The sequence below is a fragment of the Notechis scutatus genome, chromosome 4, assembly GCF_049901735.1.
Source record: "Notechis scutatus isolate UNSWTSFEM ecotype Mainland chromosome 4, rNotScu1.2, whole genome shotgun sequence".
Classification (NCBI taxonomy): Eukaryota; Metazoa; Chordata; class Lepidosauria; order Squamata; family Elapidae; genus Notechis; species Notechis scutatus.
In genome coordinates this window covers 101,976,649-102,000,857 of record NC_142012.1, presented here as the reverse complement: position 1 = coordinate 102,000,857, position 24,209 = coordinate 101,976,649, and the positions used below count along the sequence as shown (strand labels likewise).

Below are 24,209 nucleotides of genomic sequence, written 5' to 3'. Positions count from 1 at the left end.
TGGAAATGCAAATAATCAGAATTTAATAAGAAGAGTATGCTGATACATATGTTTTTCATAGAAACATAATGTTTCTATTTACTGACATAGCGAATGAGCCTCCAAGATGCAGAAATTTTATCCCATCAAAATAAGTGGAGGGAAGGAAGAAAAGAAAGAAGGAAATTCAAGTGTATCATATGTGAAGGAGAAAAGCAAAACATAGATTACACCAGTATTTGAATAAAATTAATTGTTCCTCAGAATTGCTTAAGCAATAGGGCCTATTTTGTTCTAAATCAGTTTGTTTGACACACAAGTTGTATTGTCACTCATGAGTGTGAAGGAAGAGGAAGAGAAAGCCTTAGTGGACGATCATTTGCAGAACCAGATAGAGGAGAATATTTATAGCTCAGGGCTGAACTATGGGACCCTTGATGCTCTCTGAGCTTGACTATTTTCTTGTAGACATTTCATTACCAAATTAGGTGACATCATCAAGCACAGAGGATGTTGCCTAGTCTGGTAGTGAAACATCTGCAAGAAAACAACCAAGGTTAGAGGGCACCGACCCCACATTTACTGATGATTTACAAAATTCACACTACACATTCTATGGAAGGAGGCTTAGGAAATTAAATACTATGTTGAACCAACACAATGTCATGGTTAATACAGTGGAGAGAGCCTGTAATAAATATCTCAGTGGGGAGTTAATGCTACTTATTTTCATGAACAATTGATGTGTTCTAAAAAAAAAAGCATTCATTAAGCATGTTACTCAGCTGCAGGTGTTAAATTTTTATTCTAAGTTTCATTATGAACTAAAGCATCATATATTATTTTATGTTGTTGATTAAACAGGAACAGGTTAAAGCGATAATTGTTTACAAATGATTTTATTTGCTGCTTAAGAAGAAATGTAAATGGAGCAGAGAAGTCTGTAATTAGTGTTTAACAGAACTGTCACTTACTGTAATTACATGTTTTTAATGAGTAAAATTGCTACTGTGTTCTGCTAACAAAAAAAATCCTTTTAATTCCTTTTCAGAATTCTGAGCAATAACAAGATCCTATGGCTAAAGAGCAACTCTTTCATTGGACTGAGATCCCTAGAGAGACTGTAAGTAGCTTTTCTGTGTTCTTCTTACTTTTTTTTCAGGTGCTGATTTGAATTTTCTAAATCATTATGCAAGATACAAGCTCTGTAATGAGTATTGGAATTCCCTGCTCAGCCTTTTTTGATGATAAATAAGCCTAAATAAAATTGAACTGCACAAAAAGTAAGCAGTGTCAATTTGGACCCAAAATTAATGGAAAGAAAATGGGACATCAGGATCTTTTAAAAGGAAGAATGGAAACTGAATGGTAATTTATTTTAGGTTAAACAGCATGGCCTAATTAAATCCTTAGTTTTATGTATATCTGGTTGTATTAGTCTTAACTGTTGATAGTGCTACATTTATCTTCATTATAATGTGTCACATTCATTACTCAAAAATAAGTTACCAGCGAAGAGCAGCCATGAAGACCTAAGCTTAAAGATGAATAATCCTGCTTTGCTATCTTTTTTATGGCAGATCGCCAATAAACTGAAGCCGATTTTCCCTTGTTAACTGTTTCTGTGGCATCATTTTATAAGCATTCTGACTTTTCCTGTTCTCAGACCTGCCTCCCTAGCTTTCCTTTCAGTCTGTCACTGTTACCTCGAGACGACAGATCTTCTCTGCTTGGAAGTAAATCAGTCTCATCCGCTTCGCATCTGCTCCTGCCAGTCTTGTCACTCTGATTATCCTGCCGGCTTCCTCACAGAGAACTCACATTTTTGTTACAGACATTTTCTTCTGTGATTAGTTTGCGGCTGAAATTATATACTGAAATATTAGCACATTTTGTGCAATGGTTGAGGCACCAGGCTGGAAACTGGGAGATTTAGTTCTAGTCTTGCCTTAAAGCAGGATGCCAGCTGAGGAGTGGGGGTATTCATTTTTTTTTTTACTACTGGTTCTGTGGGCATGGCTTGGTGAGGTGGGATGGCTTGGTGGGTATGGCGTGGCGTGGTGGGTATGGCAGGTGAAGGATACTGTAAAATCCCCATTTCCACCCCACTCCTGGGGGAAGGTTACTGCAAAATCCCATTCCCTCCTCACTCCACTAACCTGCTTTCCAGTTCCGTTCTCCTGTGCAGGGCAATAAAAGAAGACCCAGCCAATCAGCTGGGACTCGGGAGGCAGTGAATAGATGGGGGCATGGCAGGGCCAACCAGAGGTGGTATTTACCAGTTCTCCGAACTCCTCAAAATTTCCGCTACCGGTTCTCCAGAACCTGTCAGAACTGGCTGAATACCACCTCTGCAGCTGAGTGACCTCAGCCCAGTTACTCTCTTCCAGCCTAAGAAAGCCGGCAACGGCAAACCACTTCCAAAAATGTGGTTGAGAAAACTACAAGGTCTAGTCACAAGGAATCAGTACTGATTCACAGGTACAGACACACACTTTCAAGGCATTTGCGATGTTGTGCAATATAATAAATGGATCCCAGTGATGATCTGTTTACACAGTGTTAACTTTTTTTTAAAAAAAAAATCGAACTTCTTTTTTTGAATTTTACAGATGAAAATCTGTGAACACCTTAAAGGGGGTCCATTGTTTGAGTGTTGGTCTTTCACAAATAGGTGTGACAATGGGATTTGGGATGGCAGACTGATTTTGTGAATTTAATGTAAATATATAAAATATATAAAATTTATTTTCCTTTTAATTTCAGCAGAAGTATTGTTGCTATTTATTGTATTATCAACATAAAAACTATGTTCAACATTATAACAGGGAAAATGAATGTTAGATTGTTCATAAAATCATAGAATGTAAGTGTTGAAAGACATCTTATTCAGCCCCTTGGGTAGTATTGGATCTACTACTACAGTATCCTCAACAGTTGGTTATCCAGCCTCTGTAAATACTTCCAGTAAAGGAGAACCCATTACCTCCTACTTCCTTTCAATTTAAACCCATAGTTTTTTGTTCCATATTATGGAGCAGGGGTCTCCAACCTTGGCAACTTTAAAAGCTTTGCTGGCTGAGCAATTCTGGAAGTTGAAGTCCACAAGTCTTAAAGTTGCCAAGGTTGGAGACCCCTGGACTAGAGGACCTTCTGTTCATCTGCTTCCCAGTCAGTTCCTCTGCGTTAAATATATCCATTGCCTCCAACTGTTCCTCATAAATTATCTTTACAGGTCCTTATCGTCTTGGTTTCTCTCCCCTGAATACTTGCTGATTTATTAATTTCCTTCCAAAGGTATGGTGCCCAGAATTAACCACAATGTTCTACATGTGATCTGGCCAACACAGAATATATAGGAAAAATTGTAGAGAGAAACTGTAGATAATAGAGATAACCTTGGAAGAAGTATAGAATGGCTGTTAGCAAAATAGAATTTAAATCTGAAACAGAAAGAAAGCATTAGAAAGGTGCTTGAAAATGCTCTCAGGCTTCCAAACCTATATCTATAAAGTAGAGTTTCTAGTGTTACTTATGAGTGTTTCGTGTTCTGTCTGACCTCTAAGAAATAAAGATGTAAAAGATATGAAAGCAACCTTAGGAGAAAAAATAAATAGTGAATATATCTCAGCCTTGGTACAGGAGTGAGCATGAGAGAGAGAGAGATAAAATAATCATAATTTGATTCTCTACGACATAAGAGGGGGCAGAGGAAAACTCTGGTAGGCACTCATTTTTCATCCCTAGGTTGGATAATTCTTTTGGAACTGTACATGACTGTAGATTTCTGAGCAGTATAATTATTTGATATCACTGCCCACTGCCTCTTATTTCAGACTTGTTGGGAGCACTTTCAAAAGGCATTCATTTTCTGAAATTGGACTTCAAAAGCACATAATTTATATATTTAACATACCATGCCTGGCTTGATACCAGGTATAGTAAATTTGGGCACACAGTGTTCCTGTTTAGATGGATGACCAGGCTCAAATTATCCTACTTCAGGCCTGTTATGGAAAGACTCGGCTTTCTTGGAAAAGCCTCTTAATGCTGGGAATGGTGGAAGGAAAGGGAAAGGAGAATTACCAGAAGTAAAATGGATAGATTCAGTTACAGTGGCAATTGAGGCACCATTGGTGAAAGAACAAGTTAAGGATAATTTGTCATGGAGAAATGACATAGAGAAAGGATGTCATTGAAATATTTTTGCCAATCACCGAGCACCAAACTATATTCAGCTGGTTGACAAACTTCTTACAGAATACAAGACCATGGAGTGCAACCTGTCACTGAAAATTCATTTTCTGTATTCACACTTGGACTTCTTTCCTAAAAACCTAGGTGCATTCAGTGAGAAACTTTGTGAAAGGTTTCACAGGGTCATTGCCACAAGGGAAAAATGGTATCAGCACCTGGAATCCATCAGTGCTGGCTGATTACTTTCGGACACTGCAACAAGATGCATCAGACACTGAGTAAAAACAAAAATCAGCAGCAAAATGTTTTTAGCCCTATTGAATTCATGGATCATGTCACAAACATAATGCAATTAAATATATTAGAGTCATTAAAAGTTAATTTCTTATTTCTCAAGATTCCTATATGATGCTGTAATTCTGAAACTATCGTTCTCAAGATTCCCATATGATATTGTCATTCTGAACTATGCACATAGTTCAACCTGAACTATGTGTTTAGGTTGAAAGGTCTATCATAATGACCAAAAGTTTTTCAGGAAGCAAAAAGTAAAAAAAATTGTTGTCCAGTGGTATTTATGATTACATTAAGTAAGTGGGAGCGAGAACTTTTAAAAATAAACCATGTATGTTGTTCTAATGGAAAGAATTTCTTAAAGCGTGACAAATACATTTTTCCCAAAGTAGTATGATACAAATGTAATCAGGATGGAATAGTATGACCAAATATGTCTTACTTTAAAAATGTTTTAGTAATTGAAAGAGGGCTCCCCCATCTAAAACTTAAAAATAGAAAAATATTTGTTTCATTCATTTTAAAACTTCATTATATTGTCATAGCTGTGATTTACTTAAGCACAGAAATATTTTTCAAAGCAGATGCCAGAATGATATTGATTCATCATGCCTATTTTGTCTTATAAATCTTAATAATCATTTCTCTGTGCTAAACCATATTTTAAAATTTAATCCATATTTTAAAAGATATCTTGTTAGATAACTAAGGGTTAATCAGTTCTACAATCAATGCTGACTGTGCTATATAGAAAATATTGATTTTCTTTGACAAATTTTGATTAAGATTTTTCTGTTATTTCCTTCAGTGATAGCCATATTAGCTTACTAGAACAAAAGCAAGAAAGTTCTTTAGCATTATTTTAAAAACCACATTAATTGCATGAGAGCTCAATCAAATTCATCCCATATTATCTCAAATCATCACTTTAGTGATGATACCCAATCCCAAAGATATTTATACATCCATTAAGTTTTTCAGAGTCTATACTGATCTCATTTAAAATTGGACAGATCTAGGAATAATAACAGTTACTAAATTGTCACCAAGATTGTGCCATAACTAAGTGGGACCTATGGGAAATAAAGTTAAGCATAGGTGAACTCTGCCCCTCCCCCAGAGGTGATATTCAGCAAGTTCTGACCAGTTCTGGAGAACTGATAGCAGAAATTTTGAGTAGTTCAAAGACCCAGAAAGTACCACTTCTGACTAGTCCCGCCCCCAATCTATTCTCTGCCTCCTGAGTCCCAGCTGATTGGCTGGGTCTTCTTTAGTTGCCCTGCACAGGAGAACAGAGGTGGAAAGCAGGTTAGTGGGGTGGGGAGGGAATGGGATTTTGCAGTAACCTTTCCCTGGAGTGGGGAGGGAATGGAGATTTTACAGTATCTTTCTCCTGCCACACCCACCAAGAAATGCCCACCAAACAATGCCACGCTCACCAAGCCATGCCAACAGAACTGGTAGTAAAAAAATTTGAATCCCAGCACTGTGCCCACCCACCCCCGCCAAATTTCTGTTATTGTTTGTAAGAGCATCTTTGAAAACTTCATGAAAGTCAGACAGAAACCAGCTTCTCACAGAAGATAGATCTTCACTTGTTTACCAACAACTGTTCCTGAACAGACAACAGGTTGCAAATAATCAGACACCAAGTGTGGTAAATTTTTCTTAAATCTACTTATTTTGGAGCACTGTTACAGTTCCAAGCCATATATGATGTACTCAATGTAATGTCCTTCTGCATTCTAGACAAAAAAAGGCTACTTTCTATATAAAATAAGTATACCCAGAGTTGATATCAGAAGGGCAGTATTAAAGTATGGAGGAAGTCTACAGCTACCAAGGCAACGCTGCTACTTATTGTAATTTAGTGCAGGAATTAATCAAGAACAAATAAAATTAAAAAAGAAATTAGAACAAGTGACAGCTGTGTTTGGATTCATTACATTTAATTATATGGCCCACAGTTTTAACTGGAGTAAATTATTCTTTTCATAGTAAATTGTACTAATGGGTTTGTCTAATCCTAGGTTTATTTATTACTTGCACTTGTAGGATGCTTCTAATGAAGTGAACCTTAAGTGGCAACATTTAGATTGTTTGTTTTTTAAATGGCCCCTCGAAAGAAGGTAATAACCTTTGAATTCAAAAACTTTATCTGCTAAAGACCAACATGTCTTTGTTAAACTGTTTTCAGAATTCTAAAATACTGAATTCTTTGTTCATGTTTATCTATGTTCTGATATCTTGCTGGTAGCATTGAATAATAGAAAGCTGTTGTACATCAAATCAAACCTATGAATTTACCTAGTGTTCTGTACAAGGAATTAACATACTTGCAAACCTCAAGGCTTGCGATTAAAGCGCGGCAACTGGATTGGTCGGGCAAGCCGCCCGGATTGTCATCAAGAATCTCCGCTATTGGTTGAGCCAAGAGCGGGAGATTCAACGTTGTCATTGGTCGCTGGGTCGCGCTGCTTGGAAATAAAAGCCGGGTTTTTTTTCCTTCCTTCCTAAAGCATGTACTGGAGCACAATAAAGAGCTGAACTTTGTCACTGACTCGAGCTTCCTTCCTGCGCCGGACACAACACTGGCGACGAAGGTGGGATTCAAGAAGGAACCACCAAGCACGTGTCCGGAGGAAGACAAAGACCAACACGATGGCCGGCCTCACTCCGCCCGCACAATTCAACCCGGCTACCGAGGACTGGGAATCGGACGCTGATCGCTTCCAGATGTACCTCGAGAGTAGCAACTTGAAGGATGCCAACGGAAACAAGAAAAGGGCTGTTTTCCTGACACACTGCGGGCCCGCAGTGTTCAAAATGGCGAAAGCCCTCGCCAAACCCGCAGACGTAAAGACGATGGACTGGGCCGACCTTGCGCCATTGCTAAAAACCACTACGCTCCCACCGTGCCCATCCTCATCCGACGAGACGAATTCTACCGACGAAATCAGTGGCAGGACGAGAGCATAAACGACTTCATAGCCGCTCTAAGGGACCTCAGGGGTTTGTGCGAATTCCATGAACTAGACGACATCCTCCGAGACCGCGTGGTCCTAGGTCTTCGGGACCAGGCACTGAAAAGCCGTCTAATGGCAAAGGGGGACATCAGTCTCGATGTCGCCTGGCAGAAGCGTCCGCTGCCGAAGCCACCAAGAAATCGGCAGCTCGACCACGGAAAGTGGAGAACGGGACCGCGCCGACAACCCCGAGGCTAACCGCCGAGAAACCGCCACACACCATGGTGACCTGGACTCCGCCTCGGACACCCCAGACGAAGGAGAAGAAGAAGACGTCCATCGGCTCCAGACACGACGAGACCAACGAGGTTGTAAGTCGGGGACCCAGTGTGCGGGGTGCGGGGGCAACCACTACCGAGCAGACTGCTGTTTTTTCGACGCGACCTATCGGAATTGCAACAAGAGGGGCCACATCGCCCGAGTCTGCCGGCTTAGGAAAAATCACAGCCCCCGACGCTGAGAGCCGAGCAACCGGCGGCGAGACAACACCTCCCCCAGGAACCGAGAGCACCAACCCGACACTCGTTGGAATAGGGACAGCCGGGGCGACGAAACGGGGAGACCAACAGAGGGAGGAAACCCACCAGACACTCACAATTGGCCACGCCGAGACCAACGATACCCGTAAAGTCTACGTGGAAGTAAGCATCGAGGGAGAGTTTTGCCGCATGGAGGTGGACTCCGGGTCCTACCTTTCCATGATCGCCTGGGAAGAAATCAAGCGACTAGTACCAACTCTCCACAAAGCTGAGCTAGAGAACCAAAGATTGATAGTCAAAGACTACCAAGGGAACCGCATCCCGTCATCGGGACCGGACAGTTCAACGTAGCCTTCAAGGGCCGCACCGCAAAACTTCCCATCACAATAGTGGACCGGAACCGACCAAGCCTCCTGGGACTCCAATGGTTCGCACCATTGGGCATCGGGGTCACCGGGAAAAACCGCACTGAGGAAACTGACTGGGAACAGCAGCTGGCTAAGGACTTCCAGGAAGTATTCGACGGCACCTTAGGCAAGTACCGGGGACCCCCTATCTCTTTCAGTTTAGACCCAAACGTCAACCCCATCCGCCTAAAGCCGAGGCGGGTGCCTTTCGCGCTTTGGGGGAAAATAGACGAGCAACTTGACAAGCTCGTCAAACAGGGGGTTCTGCAGCCAATTGATCACGCCTGGTGGGAGACCCCAATAGTCACCCCAGTCAAGCCAGACGGGTCAATAGGATTTGTGGGGACTATAAGGCCACCTCAATTGCGCCTTGCAACAAAGCGCATACCCGTCCCAGTCGTGCAACATCTACTTCACTCACTGGGGGGCAAAGTCTTCGCAAAGCTCGACCTGGCACAGGCCTATCAGCAGCTGCCGGTCGATGACGAAACCGCCGAGGCACAGACTATTGTCACCCACCGGGGGGCGTTTCGTTGTAACCGACTCCAGTTTGGAGTCAGCGTGGCCCCGGGGATCTTTCAAAGCCTCATGGAGAGACTCCTACAAGGAATAAAAGGGGTGGTCCCTTATTTCGATGACGTACTAGTATCAGCAACCAACCGGGAAGAACTAGAGGGTCGCCTAAGGGAAGTACTAGAGAAATTCAAAGGGGCCGGTTTAAAAGTGAAAAGGGAGAAATGCCAACTTTACACAGAGAAAGTCGAGTTTCTGGGGTACCTCCTAGACCGACATGGCATCCACCCGACCAGGAACAAAGTAAAAGCCATCAAGGAAGCCCCGACCCCCCAAAACAAGACAGAGTTACAGGCATTTCTGGGACTACTCAATTTTTATAACGTGTTCTTACCCCAAAAGGCAACCGCGGCGGAGCCTTTGCATAGACTCCTGGACAAACGACAAAATGGTCCTGGGGGACGCGTGAGGAAACCGCATTCAGGAAAACAAAAGACCTGCTAACCTCGGACGCCGTCCTCATACAATACAACGAGACTCTACCCCTTACCGTCACATGCGACGCCTCACCCTTTAGCGCCGGTGCCGTCCTCAGCCATACCCTAACGGACGGAAAAGAAGCACCCATTGCATTTTTCTCAAGAACACTTAGCAAGCCAGAAAGAAACTACAGCCAACTAGACAAGGAAGCCCTTGCCATCGTTGCAGCCGTAAAGAAATTCCACGAGTATCTTTACGGCCGTCGATTCACAATTATCACAGATCACAAACCGTTGCTAGGAATCCTGGCGGGAAACAGGGCCACACCGAACATCCTGTCCCCCAGGATGACAAGGTGGTCCGAATTCCTCGCCGCTTACGACTACCGGCTCACACACCGCCCCGGTAAGACAATCACCCATGCAGACGCACTGAGCCGCTCGCCATTACCCGACCTCGACGACGACCCAGCACCCACGACGACCACCCTCAGCATAGAGGCGCTACCCGACCTGCCCATAACCGCGTCAGACATTGCCCGAGAAACAAATAAAGACAAACGTCTGGCGCGGGTATTGCACTGGGTAGGGAAAGGGTGGCCGGAAAAAGACAACGACGAATCATTCAAACCTTTCAGAAACAGACAAACAGAACTATCTCTACAGAAAGGTTGTTTGTTATGGGGGGACAGGGTGGTCGTACCAGAGAAGTTGCAAAGGAAAGTATTAAAACTTCTGCATGACGGGCACCCAGGCATTGTACGAACAAAAGCCTTGGCCAGAAGTTACGCGTGGTGGCCAGGCATAGACAAAGAAATTGAAGGGTGGGTGGCCAGGTGTTCACGCTGCCAAGAAACCAGACCAAATCCCCCTGCCACGCCAATATTAGAATGGGAGACCCCCAGGGGACCGTGGTCTAGAATACATATAGATTTTGCCGGTCCCACAAGGGGACACACATTCCTCATCACGGTGGAAGCTTACTCCAATTGGCTGGAGGTAAGCGACATGAAAACCACCACAACTGAAGCCGTCACCAGGGTACTAAATAAACTGTTCGCGACCCACGGCCTTCCTGATGTCATCGTGTCGGACAACGGGCCCCAATTCACCTCGCTGGAATTCGAAAAATTCCTAGCAGAAAAGGGCATACGACACGCCTTGACAGCGACGGCTCATCCGGCGGCCAACGGTAGGGCAGAACGGATGGTCCAATTCACAAAAAAACCATCCAGAAAATCGAGCACGGGATATACAGGAAAAATAAATAAACTGCTTCTAATACAACATATAACCCCTAACACGACAACAAACAAAAGCCCGGCAGAATTACTGATGGGGAGGAAACTAAGGTCCCCTGATGGGGAGGAAACTTGACAGACTGCACCCCACATACAACCCGGAAAAACCCCCGGACTCATCAAGCAAACACCGGGCATTTAAACCAGGCGATGCAGTCTACGCAAAAAACCTTACCGGAGACCCACTATGGGTACCGGCAACTATAACCCAAATAACAGGTCCCCATTCATACAGACTACAAACAACGGACGGACAAGCGTGGAAACGCCACATAGATCAGTTAAGATCTCGAATAAAAAACACAACCGACACGCAAGCAAGCACAGACAACCCCATTAACACAAACCAAGGGGGGAGGGAAAATACAGGGGACCAAGAAAGAATAGAACACAACCAACAATACTCACCAGATATCAGCCAACTCGAAGCCGCACCAGGGAGAAGCAGCCAAGCCAGCTCGACCAGCCCGGAAAGACCAAGCGGGAGCGGCAAAAGTCGCAGCTCGACCAACCCGGGTAGACCGGGAGGGAGCTGCAGCAGCAGGCCCACACTCCAGACGATTCCATCAAATAGGCTGAGAGCAACAAAAACCCCGACTGAACAGGCCGGGAGCCAGGAAACAACTGACCTGCGCAGGTCCAGTAGACAAGTACGGAGCCCCGCCTACTTACGGGACTACGTTGCGTAGGAACGAACCAAGAGGGGAGGGGTGTTCTGTACAAGGAATTAACATACTTGCAAACCCCGCGTTGCGATTGGCTAAAGCGCGCGGCAACCGGATTGGTCGGGCAAGCCGCCCGGATTGGTCCATTAAGAATCTCCCGCTATTGGTTGAGCCAAGAGCGGGAGATTCGAAACGTTGTCATTGGCCGCGGGCCGCCGCGGCTTGGAAATAAAAAGCCGGGTTTTTTTTCCTTCCTTCCTAAAGCATGTACTGGAGCACAATAAAGAGCTGAACTTTGTCACTGACTCCGAGCTTCCTTCCTGCACCGGGCACAACACCTAGTCCTAGCCCATTATGGATAATACTACTACTAGTAGTTGTAGTAGTAGTAGTTGTAGTAGTATATTATTATGGGTAATACATTATTGTTAGTACGGTGCTATTGTCCTAGTCTTCAGCAGATCTTTTTCACAGTTAATACCAGTGCAGTAGGAGACTGTTTTAAGTTTCTTTTATTTCCTTTTTGGTTTTTACAGAGCAGAAGTCATATTAATTTCATTGACTATATAAAGGAATTTGTAACACAATTGATCTGGTTTCAAGGTCGGTGCAACATTATAGTAAAAGATGAATTATGTAGTTCATAGAAGTTACTGATTTTTAATGATAACTAAATATCTTTATTTTTTAATGATAACTACATATCATACATTCACTACCAGTAGTTATTTTAAAAGCCACCATGTGCTATAGATACATTGATGCTGATTTAATGAGGAATTTGAACAGATAATGCTTTTCTTTACAAGTGTAAACATTCAGATTATCATAGATTTTGCTTTGTCAGACGTTTGGTAAATTTATCATTTTGCACTTGTAAAACTACCTATGATTTCTCTTGTCCTTCACTATAAGCATTTTCTTCTCCTTTTCAGGCATTTTCAAGCTTTTGGGCTCTGGCAGTCTCTTCATGTTTTAGTAGAAACAAAGTTCAGGACAATTAATGAGAAGGAATTTGTTCCTATTGATCACTTAAAGTAGTTCATCACACACTGGCTGTTTCAGATTCATTCAATTTTTTTAGCATAATTCATATTAAATGAGTATATTTGTAGTAGGAGAGGGGAAACTCTCTTAAAATATTTGTAAGGTTCTCTGTTTCTAACAAGGCACTGTGTAATGTCTTCATTGAAATGGGAATATTGGGCAGGATGCAAGTTCAGATAAAGTTTATTAACAATTTAATTGCAAAGGGAGAACTAGCAAACAGAAATGCTCTAGAACTGTTTAAATATATTATTATCAAAATATCTGTCTAGAGTAAATGAAATATTGGCATGCAGCACCAGTATATTAAACAGCTCTTGCGTGCAAATATGAGAATAAGTTGGTGAATGAAATGTTAAGACATTTTAGATGAATTCCAGGTTGCAGCAGGCAAGGCTAGTTTGGAATGAAGTAACTTTTGTCCTATATAGGATTAAACACTATATGCAAGGAGGTAATGGAAGAAAAATATTAATTGTTGGAGCGTAAATTGAAAAGAAGTATTTTGTTAAATTTGAGAAGTGAAATTCAAGGAGAGCTAATTTTAATCTTGTCTAAAAAAAGTAGGTTTATGGAATCATAAAGCAGATGTCCATATGTTAAGTAATTTATTAGTAAATGTACAATATGCCAGTATAGCTTTCTAACAGCAGTTTCTAATGTGTCTTTCTCACATAGTTGCATGTAAGTGTGTAAACATCTACTTGAACTATCTGAATACATTTGTGTATTCACCCCTGGTGAATACAATGGAAAATCCTTAGAATTTTCTGGGCAAGCATTTTTGGAAGTGGTTTGCCCTTGCCGACTTCCTAGGGCTGAGATCAAGTGACTGGCCTAAGGTCATCTACCTAGCTTTCTTATAAAGGTAGGATAAGAACTCAGGTCTCCCAGTTTCTAACTGGTAACTTAAACAGTATGTCAAACTCACTTTCCATACAGTTACAGTGAATTATTTTATTTACTTCCATATTGATTTAAAAAACACATATGCTTTTAAGATACTTAAAGGACAGGACAGCACCCTTGCTATTGTTGGCCTGTCCCTTTAAGACTTCTCTCTAGCTAGCACAACAACTGTAGGCTGTAAAAGCTGAGCAGAGCAGCTGGTGGTTGTGGTGGTGTTGGTGTGAAGGAAGGAGGTTTGTGTGTTCATAAAGCAGCCTGATGTAACCTAAAGCAGGTAGAAAGACATGCTGGTCTCCACCAGCAGGACTCATAAAAAGTAATAGTAGTACTAGAAGTAATAGTTGGAGGAGCAGTACGTGGAGGTGTAACAGAAATGGGACATGGTGGAGTAGTGAGCAGAGACCATAATTTTTGAAAGCTTGTGTGTATGTTGCCTTCTGTGGTTGTACTGGCTGTCTGGTGTTTTGGAGTTTGCTGACTTAGGTAAACTTAAAAAAATCTCAGATAATATATTTAATTAAATATCATGTAATAATTGCACAAAACACTATAGTCAATAGCTGTAATAAAGTTTTAATAATTACTATAATTATACTTTTTGTAGTACAGGTCTTGGATGCACAATATTGAGCCTCAGTTGTCTTTTTCGACACTAGAGCAGGACAGGAAGTAATGGATGAACGCTTATCAAAGAGAGACCCAACTTAGAATTAAGGAAAAAAATCCTATCGGCAAGAACAGTTAATTAGTGGGACAGCTTGCTTCAAGAAGTTGTGGATGCTACATTACTGGAGGTCTACAAAAAGGAGACTGGACAACCAGGGGTGGGATTCTACCAGTTCACACCTATTCGCTAGAACCGGTTGTTAACATTCTAAGCAGTTCGGAGAACCGGTTGTTAGAAGAAATTACTGGCCTAATCCTGTAAGGAAGGCAGGAAGGAAACATTCTGGTGTTGCTTACAGAAACTGCCTCTCCATTAACCCTTATTACATTCTTGGCAGGACTAGACTTCCTGTTTCAGGAACTTCTCTGGAGTTTTTTTTCCTCCTTTGCTGGTACTTTGCTTGTGTGGAGTGACCATTCAAAGTTACAATGGAATTGAAAAAAAGTGACTTATGACCGTTTTTCACACTTACGACTGTTGCAGCATTCCCCACAGTCATGAGAGGCCAGGCGAGAAGATGCGTGCCTTGATGTGAGTGATGTTGAGTTGGCCACACCCAGCCAATAACATGACCACCAAGCCACGTCCACCCAGTCACATGACCACCAAGCCATGCCCACCACCAAAGCCATGCCCACGGAACCGGTTGTTAAAAATTTGAATCCCACCCCTGTGGACAACCATTTGTCCAGTATGGTATATGGTCTCCTGCTTGAGTATGGGGTAGATCTTCAAGGTGCCTTCCAACCAGTGGTGGGATTCAAATTGTTATAAAATGAAAATTGTTACAAAATGTTATAAAATGATCCATTACATATATTTAAAGTAAAGCAATAATTTGAAACTATAATTCAATGTCATCAAATAAACCTGAAAGGCAAGAGATCCTGGATTGTCACAAGTCATTGGATCCTCTAGCTTTAAATTTTGATAAAACCAAATTGTGGTGGTGTTGATTAGTTTATTGCTAATGATAAATAGCATTATAGATAAAGAAACAAAATCACAGTCAGGAGAACTACGTAGCTAAATTAGAGATTTAGAAGCCTTTGAAGATTTCAGTAGAACAACAATGATAAGCCTTTCTTGTAATCACCAGAGATTTCTGAAAATCTTTCTTGAAATTATAATAGAACACAATAGGAAAAAAAACCTTGAGTTCTGTAAATGGAGTATTAATGGAGATTTAATTAAATCTTCAGATAAAATCAATTTCTGAAGTGACTTGCATATTTGGCCTTGGTTATAAAACTGAATTGTGCATGGTCCAAAACATTTAAAAAAAAATCCAACCAGCTTTATGAATTATATTGACTGATAATTTTCTTTAAGTTTTATATTCGATAATAAATATTACAATAATATATTATGTTTTGGGGGGGGTTGAATTAGATTTGACGTGATTCAACTCTTTCTAATAAGTATATGATAATATGGGGAAATAATTGCATGATTAGCTTATATTAAATTGATTTTATTTGTTTATGTGCCATTAAATTAGGGTTGACTCAACAGATAAATTTCTCCGGGATTATCTGTTCTCGACCTAATCCTTCATATCTTCTAGTGATGCACCAATTAATTTTATTTTTAAACAGAGAGACATTGTTAAGTGAGTTTTTCCCCATTTTATGACATTTCTTGCCACCTTTTTTAATGACATTTCTTGCCACCTTTGTTAAGTGAATCACTGCAGTTAAGTTACTAACACAGTTATTAAGTGAAACTGACTTCTCCATTGACTTCGTTTGTCAGAAAGTCACAAAAGGTAATCACATGATCCCAGGACACTGCAACAGTCATACATATGAATCAGTTGTCAAGTATCTGAACTTTGATCTTGTGACCATGGGGAGGCTGCAATGGTTGTAGGTGTGAAAAACAGTCATGAATTATTTTTTTCAGTGCTATTGTAACTTTGAACGGTCACTAAGCAAACTGTTGTAAATCAGGGGTTACCTTGTACTCGTTACTGAGTGGGTAAACTACAGTACTGTTTTATGTCTTAGAAAATAACTATTTGGCTTTTCACAAATACAATCATATACTAATTGCTCTCATATGTTTTTAAAAGAAAGTTGTATTTCCCTTTTCCTTTTCTGATATATTTATTATTATAACACTGAGCATCTAAGGGCTCCCTTAAATTTGCCTGCTTAGTGAATGATGTTGAAAATGTAGCACAATATTTAAATTTCTTTGTTTCCTAATAACATATTCGGCTGGATTTTTTTTTTTTTGGTGTTTGTGTTTGTTTTCTATCTACATTTACAATTAATGTTTATGACCTCAAGATGTTGTTAGAACTCATTTGAAAACTCATCTTTCTGGCATTATCTAAAAATTGTTATCCCCATGCCATATAACTTTTGAAAAACCTTTTTCCTTGCTGCACAAAAGTTGCCAGTTTAATACACCCACTCCAATACTGTTCTAAGCATTTATTTTGAAAGACTGTTATTTATATCCCTATTAAAAAGAATTTAATATTGCTTTCTTTAATAAATGGTGATTTCTATCATTTTGTTCAGTTTTACAATATTAATGGTTTAAGGCACAATATTGAAAGAAGTATATGAAAAAGAATGCCATGTTTTTAAATACCCATTTTTTAATGACAGAATGTCATAATGTAGTTGATTTTTATAAGCTGGCACAAGGGAAATTGCTCTGTTTATTTCTAAATGTCAGAAATGTCTAACAAAAGTTTTGTTAAAGTATTGAAGAAATTCCTTCAAACTTTTACTTGCTGGGCTAAAGGTTCACAATTTAAATATTGTAACTTTCCATCAATATCCACTGCTTTTAACCAAATAAATTAATATATTGGCTGTTTACTGTATGATGTTTATCTTTTAAAGCAGTGCATAAACAGAGAGAGATGGGCGGCTATATAAATCTGACTAATAAATAAAAAAAAATGATAAGTAGAATTGTGCAGTCCCAAATTTCTTAAGTGAAGTTCCCCATCAGTGAGATCTCTCAGGCTCTGAGCTGCAGTAGTTGAGGGTTGACAGGAGAAAGAAAAAGAAAGATGTGGAGGATCACATAGCTGTTTCTTCACCACTACCAAGACACTGAACCCCAGGAAGAATTCAAGGCCTCTAAGGATTCAGTTGCCTGTTTTAGCCCTTCCTTGATCCAGGACTTCCAACTGATTATAGGAGGAAAGTAATCTGACTAAGAGGAGGAAAAGTAGAATTGGGTTGCTGACTATGACAACAACCAAGTCAAGAACAATCGGGTTTCCCCACTTCTCCAGTATGACCTTTACTGGATAATCATACAACCAGGTTTGCTGACAGCTTCAAGATGGCTGTCTACCTTGTCCTCCCCCCCCACCACTTTGTACACCCAAGTATCTTTTAACTTGGTTGATTCACATTTGTTTTATTAATTTGCCTCTGATATAAGGTGTTATCATAGTCATGGCATAGGTTCCCGGGAGAATGATATTTGTTCTTTGGAACAGTTACAGCTTGTTTTCATCCTCTTGAATTATAGATAATTAAAATTGGATGAACAACAAATATTTTTATCAGGATTAAAAAAGAGTTGTTAAGAAAGCAAACTTTAATCTTAAGGAGTGAGACATGACCTGCTTAAATATATATGTAGCTTTTAAATATTCTTTCCTTCAATTATGTATGTATTCCATCTGGGTGCCATTTTCATGGAACAATACAACACTTTAAAGTTGATTGGAGAATTATCAAAGGCTATACCATTTATCTATTTGAAAGCCATCCTCATTTAGCCACATCTGTTTCCAAGGTCATTGAAATAAAGGTTAATGTTGCCCTAAAGATATAAAAGTACTATTAAGTATGGTTTCTATTTGTAAGTACATTGTCTACAAGCTTGTATAAGATTTATGCATTAGAAGAAAACATTACAGACATGAAATATGAAACAGAAGAATGCAATACGACAGCAAAAATATTTGAGAAACAAACAAGGGAATAGGGTATACTGGATGATAGGATTTGTTCTCTATACAATTGTAACAAATTCACTTTGATTTTACTAGATTATGTTTAGTCTTATTTATGTAATATATATTATCTCTATTAAAATATTAATTAACCACATTTAGAATATATCATCCAACAATTTACTCCATTTTTAATCTCTAAAAGGTTCATCCAGATATATATATAACTTGGAAATTCTTGTAAAAGTATGTAGCATTTTTGATTAAGATTTCTAAATCCACAAATGAAAAGTTCATACATTGTTTGGAAAAAATAATGCAAATGAATACATTCCAATTTTATATTTTTATAAATCATGGAGGGGAGGTAGTAAACTTCAAAGGCCATTTAAGCTGTAACAATCTTTATGTGTCTGTGCAAGTTCTACAAATGCCTGTAGTCCAAGACAAGTGCTATTATTATGGCATAGCATTCAGTAAGGTTTGGTAACCATATTTCACAAACCTAGATGCCTTCTCACTTGAAAACATCCAAACATATATGTCACTGCTATTTTGCAGTGCAAAATTTGAAACACATATTCCCAAATAATCCAGAAATGAAATGATTACACTACCATCAGAGGTGGTATTCAGCAGGTTCTGACCAGTTCTGGAGAACCGGTAGCAGAAATTTTGAGTAGTTTGGAGAACTGGCAAATACCACCTCTGACTGGCCCCACCAGTCAGAAAAACAATCTTGCAAAAAACACTGCAAATATTGAAACCGCTATGGAAACCATCACTGCCAAATGAACTATAAAGCAAGTCTGAAAAAAATTCAACTGGCCAAGAAAAAAGAAAGTACGTATTAAAATAACTTTGCAAAGTGGATCTAAAGTTTTGGGAATAGTCCAGAGGTGGTATTCAGCAGGTTCTGACCAGTAGTTCTAGAGAACCGATAGCGGAAATTTTGAGTAGTTCAGAGAACTGGCAAAATAGCACATCTGACTGGAGATTTGATAGTATCCTTCCCTTGCCACACCCACCAAGCCACACCCACAGAACCGGTAGTAAAACAATTTGAATCCCACCACTGGAATAGTCCCTATGAGCTCCATATATTCACCTCTGCTGTAGTTACATAATACATTTGTTTATGCATTTGGGATTTAACTATGCCAATCTGTCCATGAGATAACATTTATTGTAAACAGTGTGTGCTTCTCTATGATTAAATCACATTGCTGTTTATTTTTCAAACACATTTTGTGATTTTATCCTAAGAAATATGTGGCTTGTAATCTGCTCTGATATCATTAGGACAGTGAACAGACTATGAACATACATAAATATTTCAGTGTTGAAAATGTCTGCTGTACTAAAACAGAAATAAAATGAAACCCACTTGGCAAAAAAAGATTTATTAAAGTATTTTATGTGCCTTTTCTCCAGAGATTTAAGGTGGCTGATGTAGGGAGTCGTATTTTACAGTATTTTATTTTCCAAAACTGTGATATAGCTAGGATTAGAGAGTGACTGGTTCAGACCCGTTCTTTCCAAAGCTGAGGGGGACCTGGCTGTTTCTAATCTTACTCTAGTGCATCCTAGGGATAGCTATGAGTAATACTGGTCATGCTACAGCATGCTATAGATCAGGACTGTCAAACTCCTATCCCGTGGGCCGGATGTATCATGTGCTGGCCACACTCACACCCAGTTTAGTGAAGAGGAAAAATGTCCCGATATGTCACGTGATGCTGCCTTGACGACATGAGTTTGACACCCCTGCTATAGCAGGTGAAAATCAAATCTTTTAGGTTTTTTTTAAATATAATTAAACTTAGGAAATTAAGACAATTAAATGTACTTATTCAATAAGTGACTTTATATAAGCCCTTTTTTTCTGGGAACTTATTGAAAAGTGTCCGTATAAGTATATTTTTAGGAACCACTCTTCCTTTACCTTTAATTTTAGTGCAGTAACTACAGTCACGCAACAGAGAAACACCAAGTATCCCACTTGGGAATATTCCAAATAGTTCTCAGAATTCCCAGATGTTGTGGTATTCCAATTTAAAACAATGCATTACTGTATGCAACTGTAAACCTACTTTAATGTTAAACACTATTTTAAATTTATGATAATGTTAGCTATTTGACAATACACTCTGTGTTTTGTTAACCAATTTATTAGCTTAGCTAATCCTACCTGGGTCCCGGTAGCCTTGAAACATTTTGAAGCCCAAACCCCCCAACATGGATTGTTTATGGGGCTCAAACAGGGAATTGTGGAAATAAAATTGCTCCTTTCAATTCTAGCCACACCTAATGAAACTTGAAATTCGATTCTTCCTGGCTGGCCTGTCTCCTCTAGTTCTAATAGATAACTTCTAGTCTCCCTACTCTCTATACAGGCTATAGAGCATACGTTGGTGTTATATGGACTTTCTCCATTATTTTTAATCTCATTATTACACTATGAATAAGTGAATAAATTGGTTTTCAGTAGAACAAGGGATATGTAGTTCCAGTTAGACAACAGTAGGGTACCCCTACATGATAGAAATTGGATAAGATAAGAGTGTATAGGAAGTAGCAAGTTACCTGAAAGACCTAACCTTCCCTAAGGGGAATAGATTTAGAATACAATAATAGAATATTATAGAGTAGCATTTTTAGAGTTGGAGCACTCCTGCAAGTCAGATAAAATAAAAACCCCATAGCAGGGTGAATATATATATATATATATATACATGTGGTAATAAGGAGATTGAAAACTTCTCACATGTTTTGTTACACTGAAAATGCTGCAGGGTATTAGAACAATATATATCCTCAGAGCCCAGAGAGAGAGTTCTAAGGCGATCATACAATTTTTACATTATCCATCTTCTGCATGACTTAAATCTCTCCATCACTTATGCAGTATTGCAGTAACCAAATTTTGTGATGCTGCAATGAAAATAAGCTAAAACCAATTAAAGAAGTAATGACATTTATTTTCATTAATGTTTGTTCAGTTGTCATTTAATAATTTTGGGGGGATAAATATTCTGATGTACAGTCTTATTATATCGAATTTATTAGTGTTTAAATGAGCAAAATATGACATTGCTGCAATAGGGATGGTCAAAAGTACTCTACTTGATTTGCTTACATTGGCCATTATGCAGTTGTTTTCATTTGCCTGATTCTGATTCTAATTGTTATCTTTTATTCCTTTTTGTCTGTTTTATGATGCTGGTCATTGACTGACTATATATTAAATTACATTTACAATCCTACCTGTGATGAGAGTAAAATTCCTACCTGTCAGCAAATAATGATAAATTCATTGGGACTTCTGAAAAATAGAATAGAAAAGAAAAGAAAAACAGACAGACAGAATTTTATTCCGGATATGAATAAGGATCCCACTGAAATTTGGTTTGCTTTGATCTTTCCAAGTGTTGATAGTGGTAGTGAGTGAAGAGCTTTTCAGTCTGGTCTCTGATAATATGTCTGGTTTTTCCAAAGCATGCATATTAGCAATTAACCTGTATGGTGGTGTGATCCTCCTAATTGGATATGTTCAGTTAGAAACTGTTATCAGCAACCATTTGGGATGCTTTAGCTTTTAATTATTCTGCAGAATTAAATGTGTCATAATTCTATTGTTCTACCATTCTATGAATAAATGACCGTAGGCTAGGGTAACAACTATTCCTTCCTTCCTTCCTTCCTTCCTTCCTTCCTTCCTTCCTTCCTTCCTTCCTTCCTTCCTTCCTTCCTTCCTTCCTTCCTTCCTTCCTTCCTTCCTTCCTATTAGATATGTATGTTACCTTTGTAATAGGGGCTCAGATTTATTTGTTAATGCAGGAATTTCAGCCTAGATTTTCTTTGAATTTGGAAGAAGTCATTGGCGGTAGCATTTTATTGTTATTCTAAATCATGTGGCATGCCTAATTTGAAATTTCTCATTTGTAATTCTTTTTCTAAATGGTTTGGCTAGCAAACAACCCATTTGTGGTTTCTATATTGTGAAAAGTGCCATCTGAATGCATGATGGACGCTAATTGTATTAATATTTGCTAAAGAACATAACCATAGGCTGGTGGGATTCAAATAATTTAACAATGGGTTCGCTGCACTAATGACTGGATGGGCATGGCTGGGTGGTCAGGTCACTGGGTGGGCGTGGCCAACTTGATTGGTCTTAACCCTAGGAAATTTCTCCTTAGTCCAACTCACAATAAAATAGCACTGTTCCAATATTTAGAATAAAATAGAATAGAATAACAGAGTTGGAAGAAACCTTGGAGGTCTTCTAGTCCAACCCCCTGCTTAGGCAGGAAACCCTACACCACTTCAGACAAATGGTTATCCAATCTCTTCTTAAAAACTTCCGGTGTTGGAGCATTTACAACTTCTGGAGGCAAGCTGTTCCACTGATTTATTGTTCTGTCAGGAAACTTGAGGGGCTCCTACAAAATATGTGGGAGTCAATCTATTTTCCAAAACACCAAAAGGCACAACAAGAAACAATGGATGGAAACTAGCCAAAGAGAGAAGCAACCAGGGGTGGGATTCTACCGGTTCGGACCAGTTCTATAGAACCGGTTGTTATGATTCTGTGCAGTTTGGAGAACTGGCAAATCGCGCCACTGGCTGGCCTCACCGCACCCGCCCAGTCACTCCTTTTCTCACATGCACGCCATCTAACTTGCCTGCATTGTGCCTTCGCCTAATTTTTGGGAAGTTGCTGTTTTTCCTTTTGTTCCCCCAACAATCAGCTGTTCTGACTATCAGCTGTGCCGCACGATTCAGATTAGCTAGAAAGCAGGAAATCATTGGATTTCTTGCTTTCTAGCTAATCTAAATCGCTGTTGTACTGCTTTGCCTTCACCTAGGAGGCTTCCCTGAGGGCAAGTCAGTGGTGGTATTCAGGGTGTTGGGGTGGCCTGAGAGCACAACTGAACCTTCCTTTGGACTGAAGCTTCTATTTTTCAGTGCAGAGTCAGGCAGCAGATTGCAGAAAGGTATATCTGTGAGTGACTCTGTGATTCTGCAAGCAACTCGATCTGCCTGCCTGCTTTGCCTGATTTTGGGTAAAAAGATGCTCTTTTTTAATAAAAAATTCAATATTTACATAAATATTTACAATATTTACATACAAGCCATACCCAACCAGTCACATGACCACAAAGCCATGCCGAGTCAGCAAGCCACGCTCACCCAGTCACTTGCCCACCAAGCCACACCCACAAATTAGGCCACGCCCACAGAACCGGTTGTTAAGAAATTTGAATCCCACCCCTGGAAGCAACCTAGGACTAAGGAGAAATTTCCTAAGGGTGAGACCAATCAACCAATGGAATAGCTTGTCTTCAGAAGTTGTGGGTGCTCCATCACTAGAGGCTTTCAAAAAGGGTGAGGGAAGTACACCTCAAAAGGACAGTACCACAGGCCACTAAAACAGGGGTCTTCAAACTTGACAGCTTTAAGACTTGTGGACTTCAACTCCCAGAATTCCTCCTCCAGTCACATTAGCTCAGGAATTCTGGGAGTTGAAGTCCACTAGTCTTAAACTTGCCAAGTTTGAAGACCCTTGCACTAAAACAATGCAGAAAACTTAAAACAGCCATTCCCCTTTTTAAAAAAAGTCAACCCCAAAGCACCAACGTGCCTACCGTCCCTGTCCTATTGTTTCTTTTTATTTTTCTTATATGTATCCATTTCATGTATTCATAACTATGTTATACTTATACCTGTTATCTTATAATCTCTTGACAAAATAAAAATAAATAAATAAAAATCAACACAGCAGCTGAGAGGGAAACTAAGAGCAGCCACTCATGCTAATTGAAAGCCCAGGTGTGCTGCCAAAAGCCATTAACCCTTCCAATTCTATTCTATGTTCTCTGTGTTCTAAATTGGGTGCTTTACAGCAGAAGCAATATAGCTACCTGGACCACACATGCAATAAATGATCAAACTGCATCATTGTCCCCTTCTGTATCTTTTCCTCCAGGAAGAAACAAGAAGTAGACAACATTGCAGCAGCTAAAAAAAGTCTTGAGAACTCCATGGAGTATTAGCTGATCACAGAAGTGTTACCTAATACTCTTTATAATGAAAATGTTTGTAATCTTGTCCTTCTTCCTAAAGGGAAGAGGTTAATCTCTTCCTAGATGGGTGATAGTTGGATTTCCTTGCCCTAATCCTGTCAGTTTTTGTTGTTTATTGACTTGATTCAGCGTGTATGGCTGCATTCCAGCTACAACTCTTAAGTGGTTCTTGGCTGTCTGCCTGGAGCTATTAACTGAAGGGAGAGAGGAAAAAAAACTTCTC

General features: G+C 39.8%; 1 protein-coding gene across 2 annotated transcripts in view; it reads left to right on the top strand.

Moving 5' to 3' along the window:
- The window catches only part of ADGRA1 (adhesion G protein-coupled receptor A1), a 414,565-nt gene that overhangs the window by 39,965 nt on the left and 350,391 nt on the right, over positions 1 to 24,209 (top strand). For both annotated transcript variants that reach the window (XM_026670712.2, XM_087964252.1), the window contains exon 2: positions 1,031 to 1,102. In XM_026670712.2, the coding sequence (XP_026526497.2) occupies positions 1,031 to 1,102 (72 nt within the window). The remainder of the gene's footprint in view (positions 1 to 1,030; positions 1,103 to 24,209) is intronic.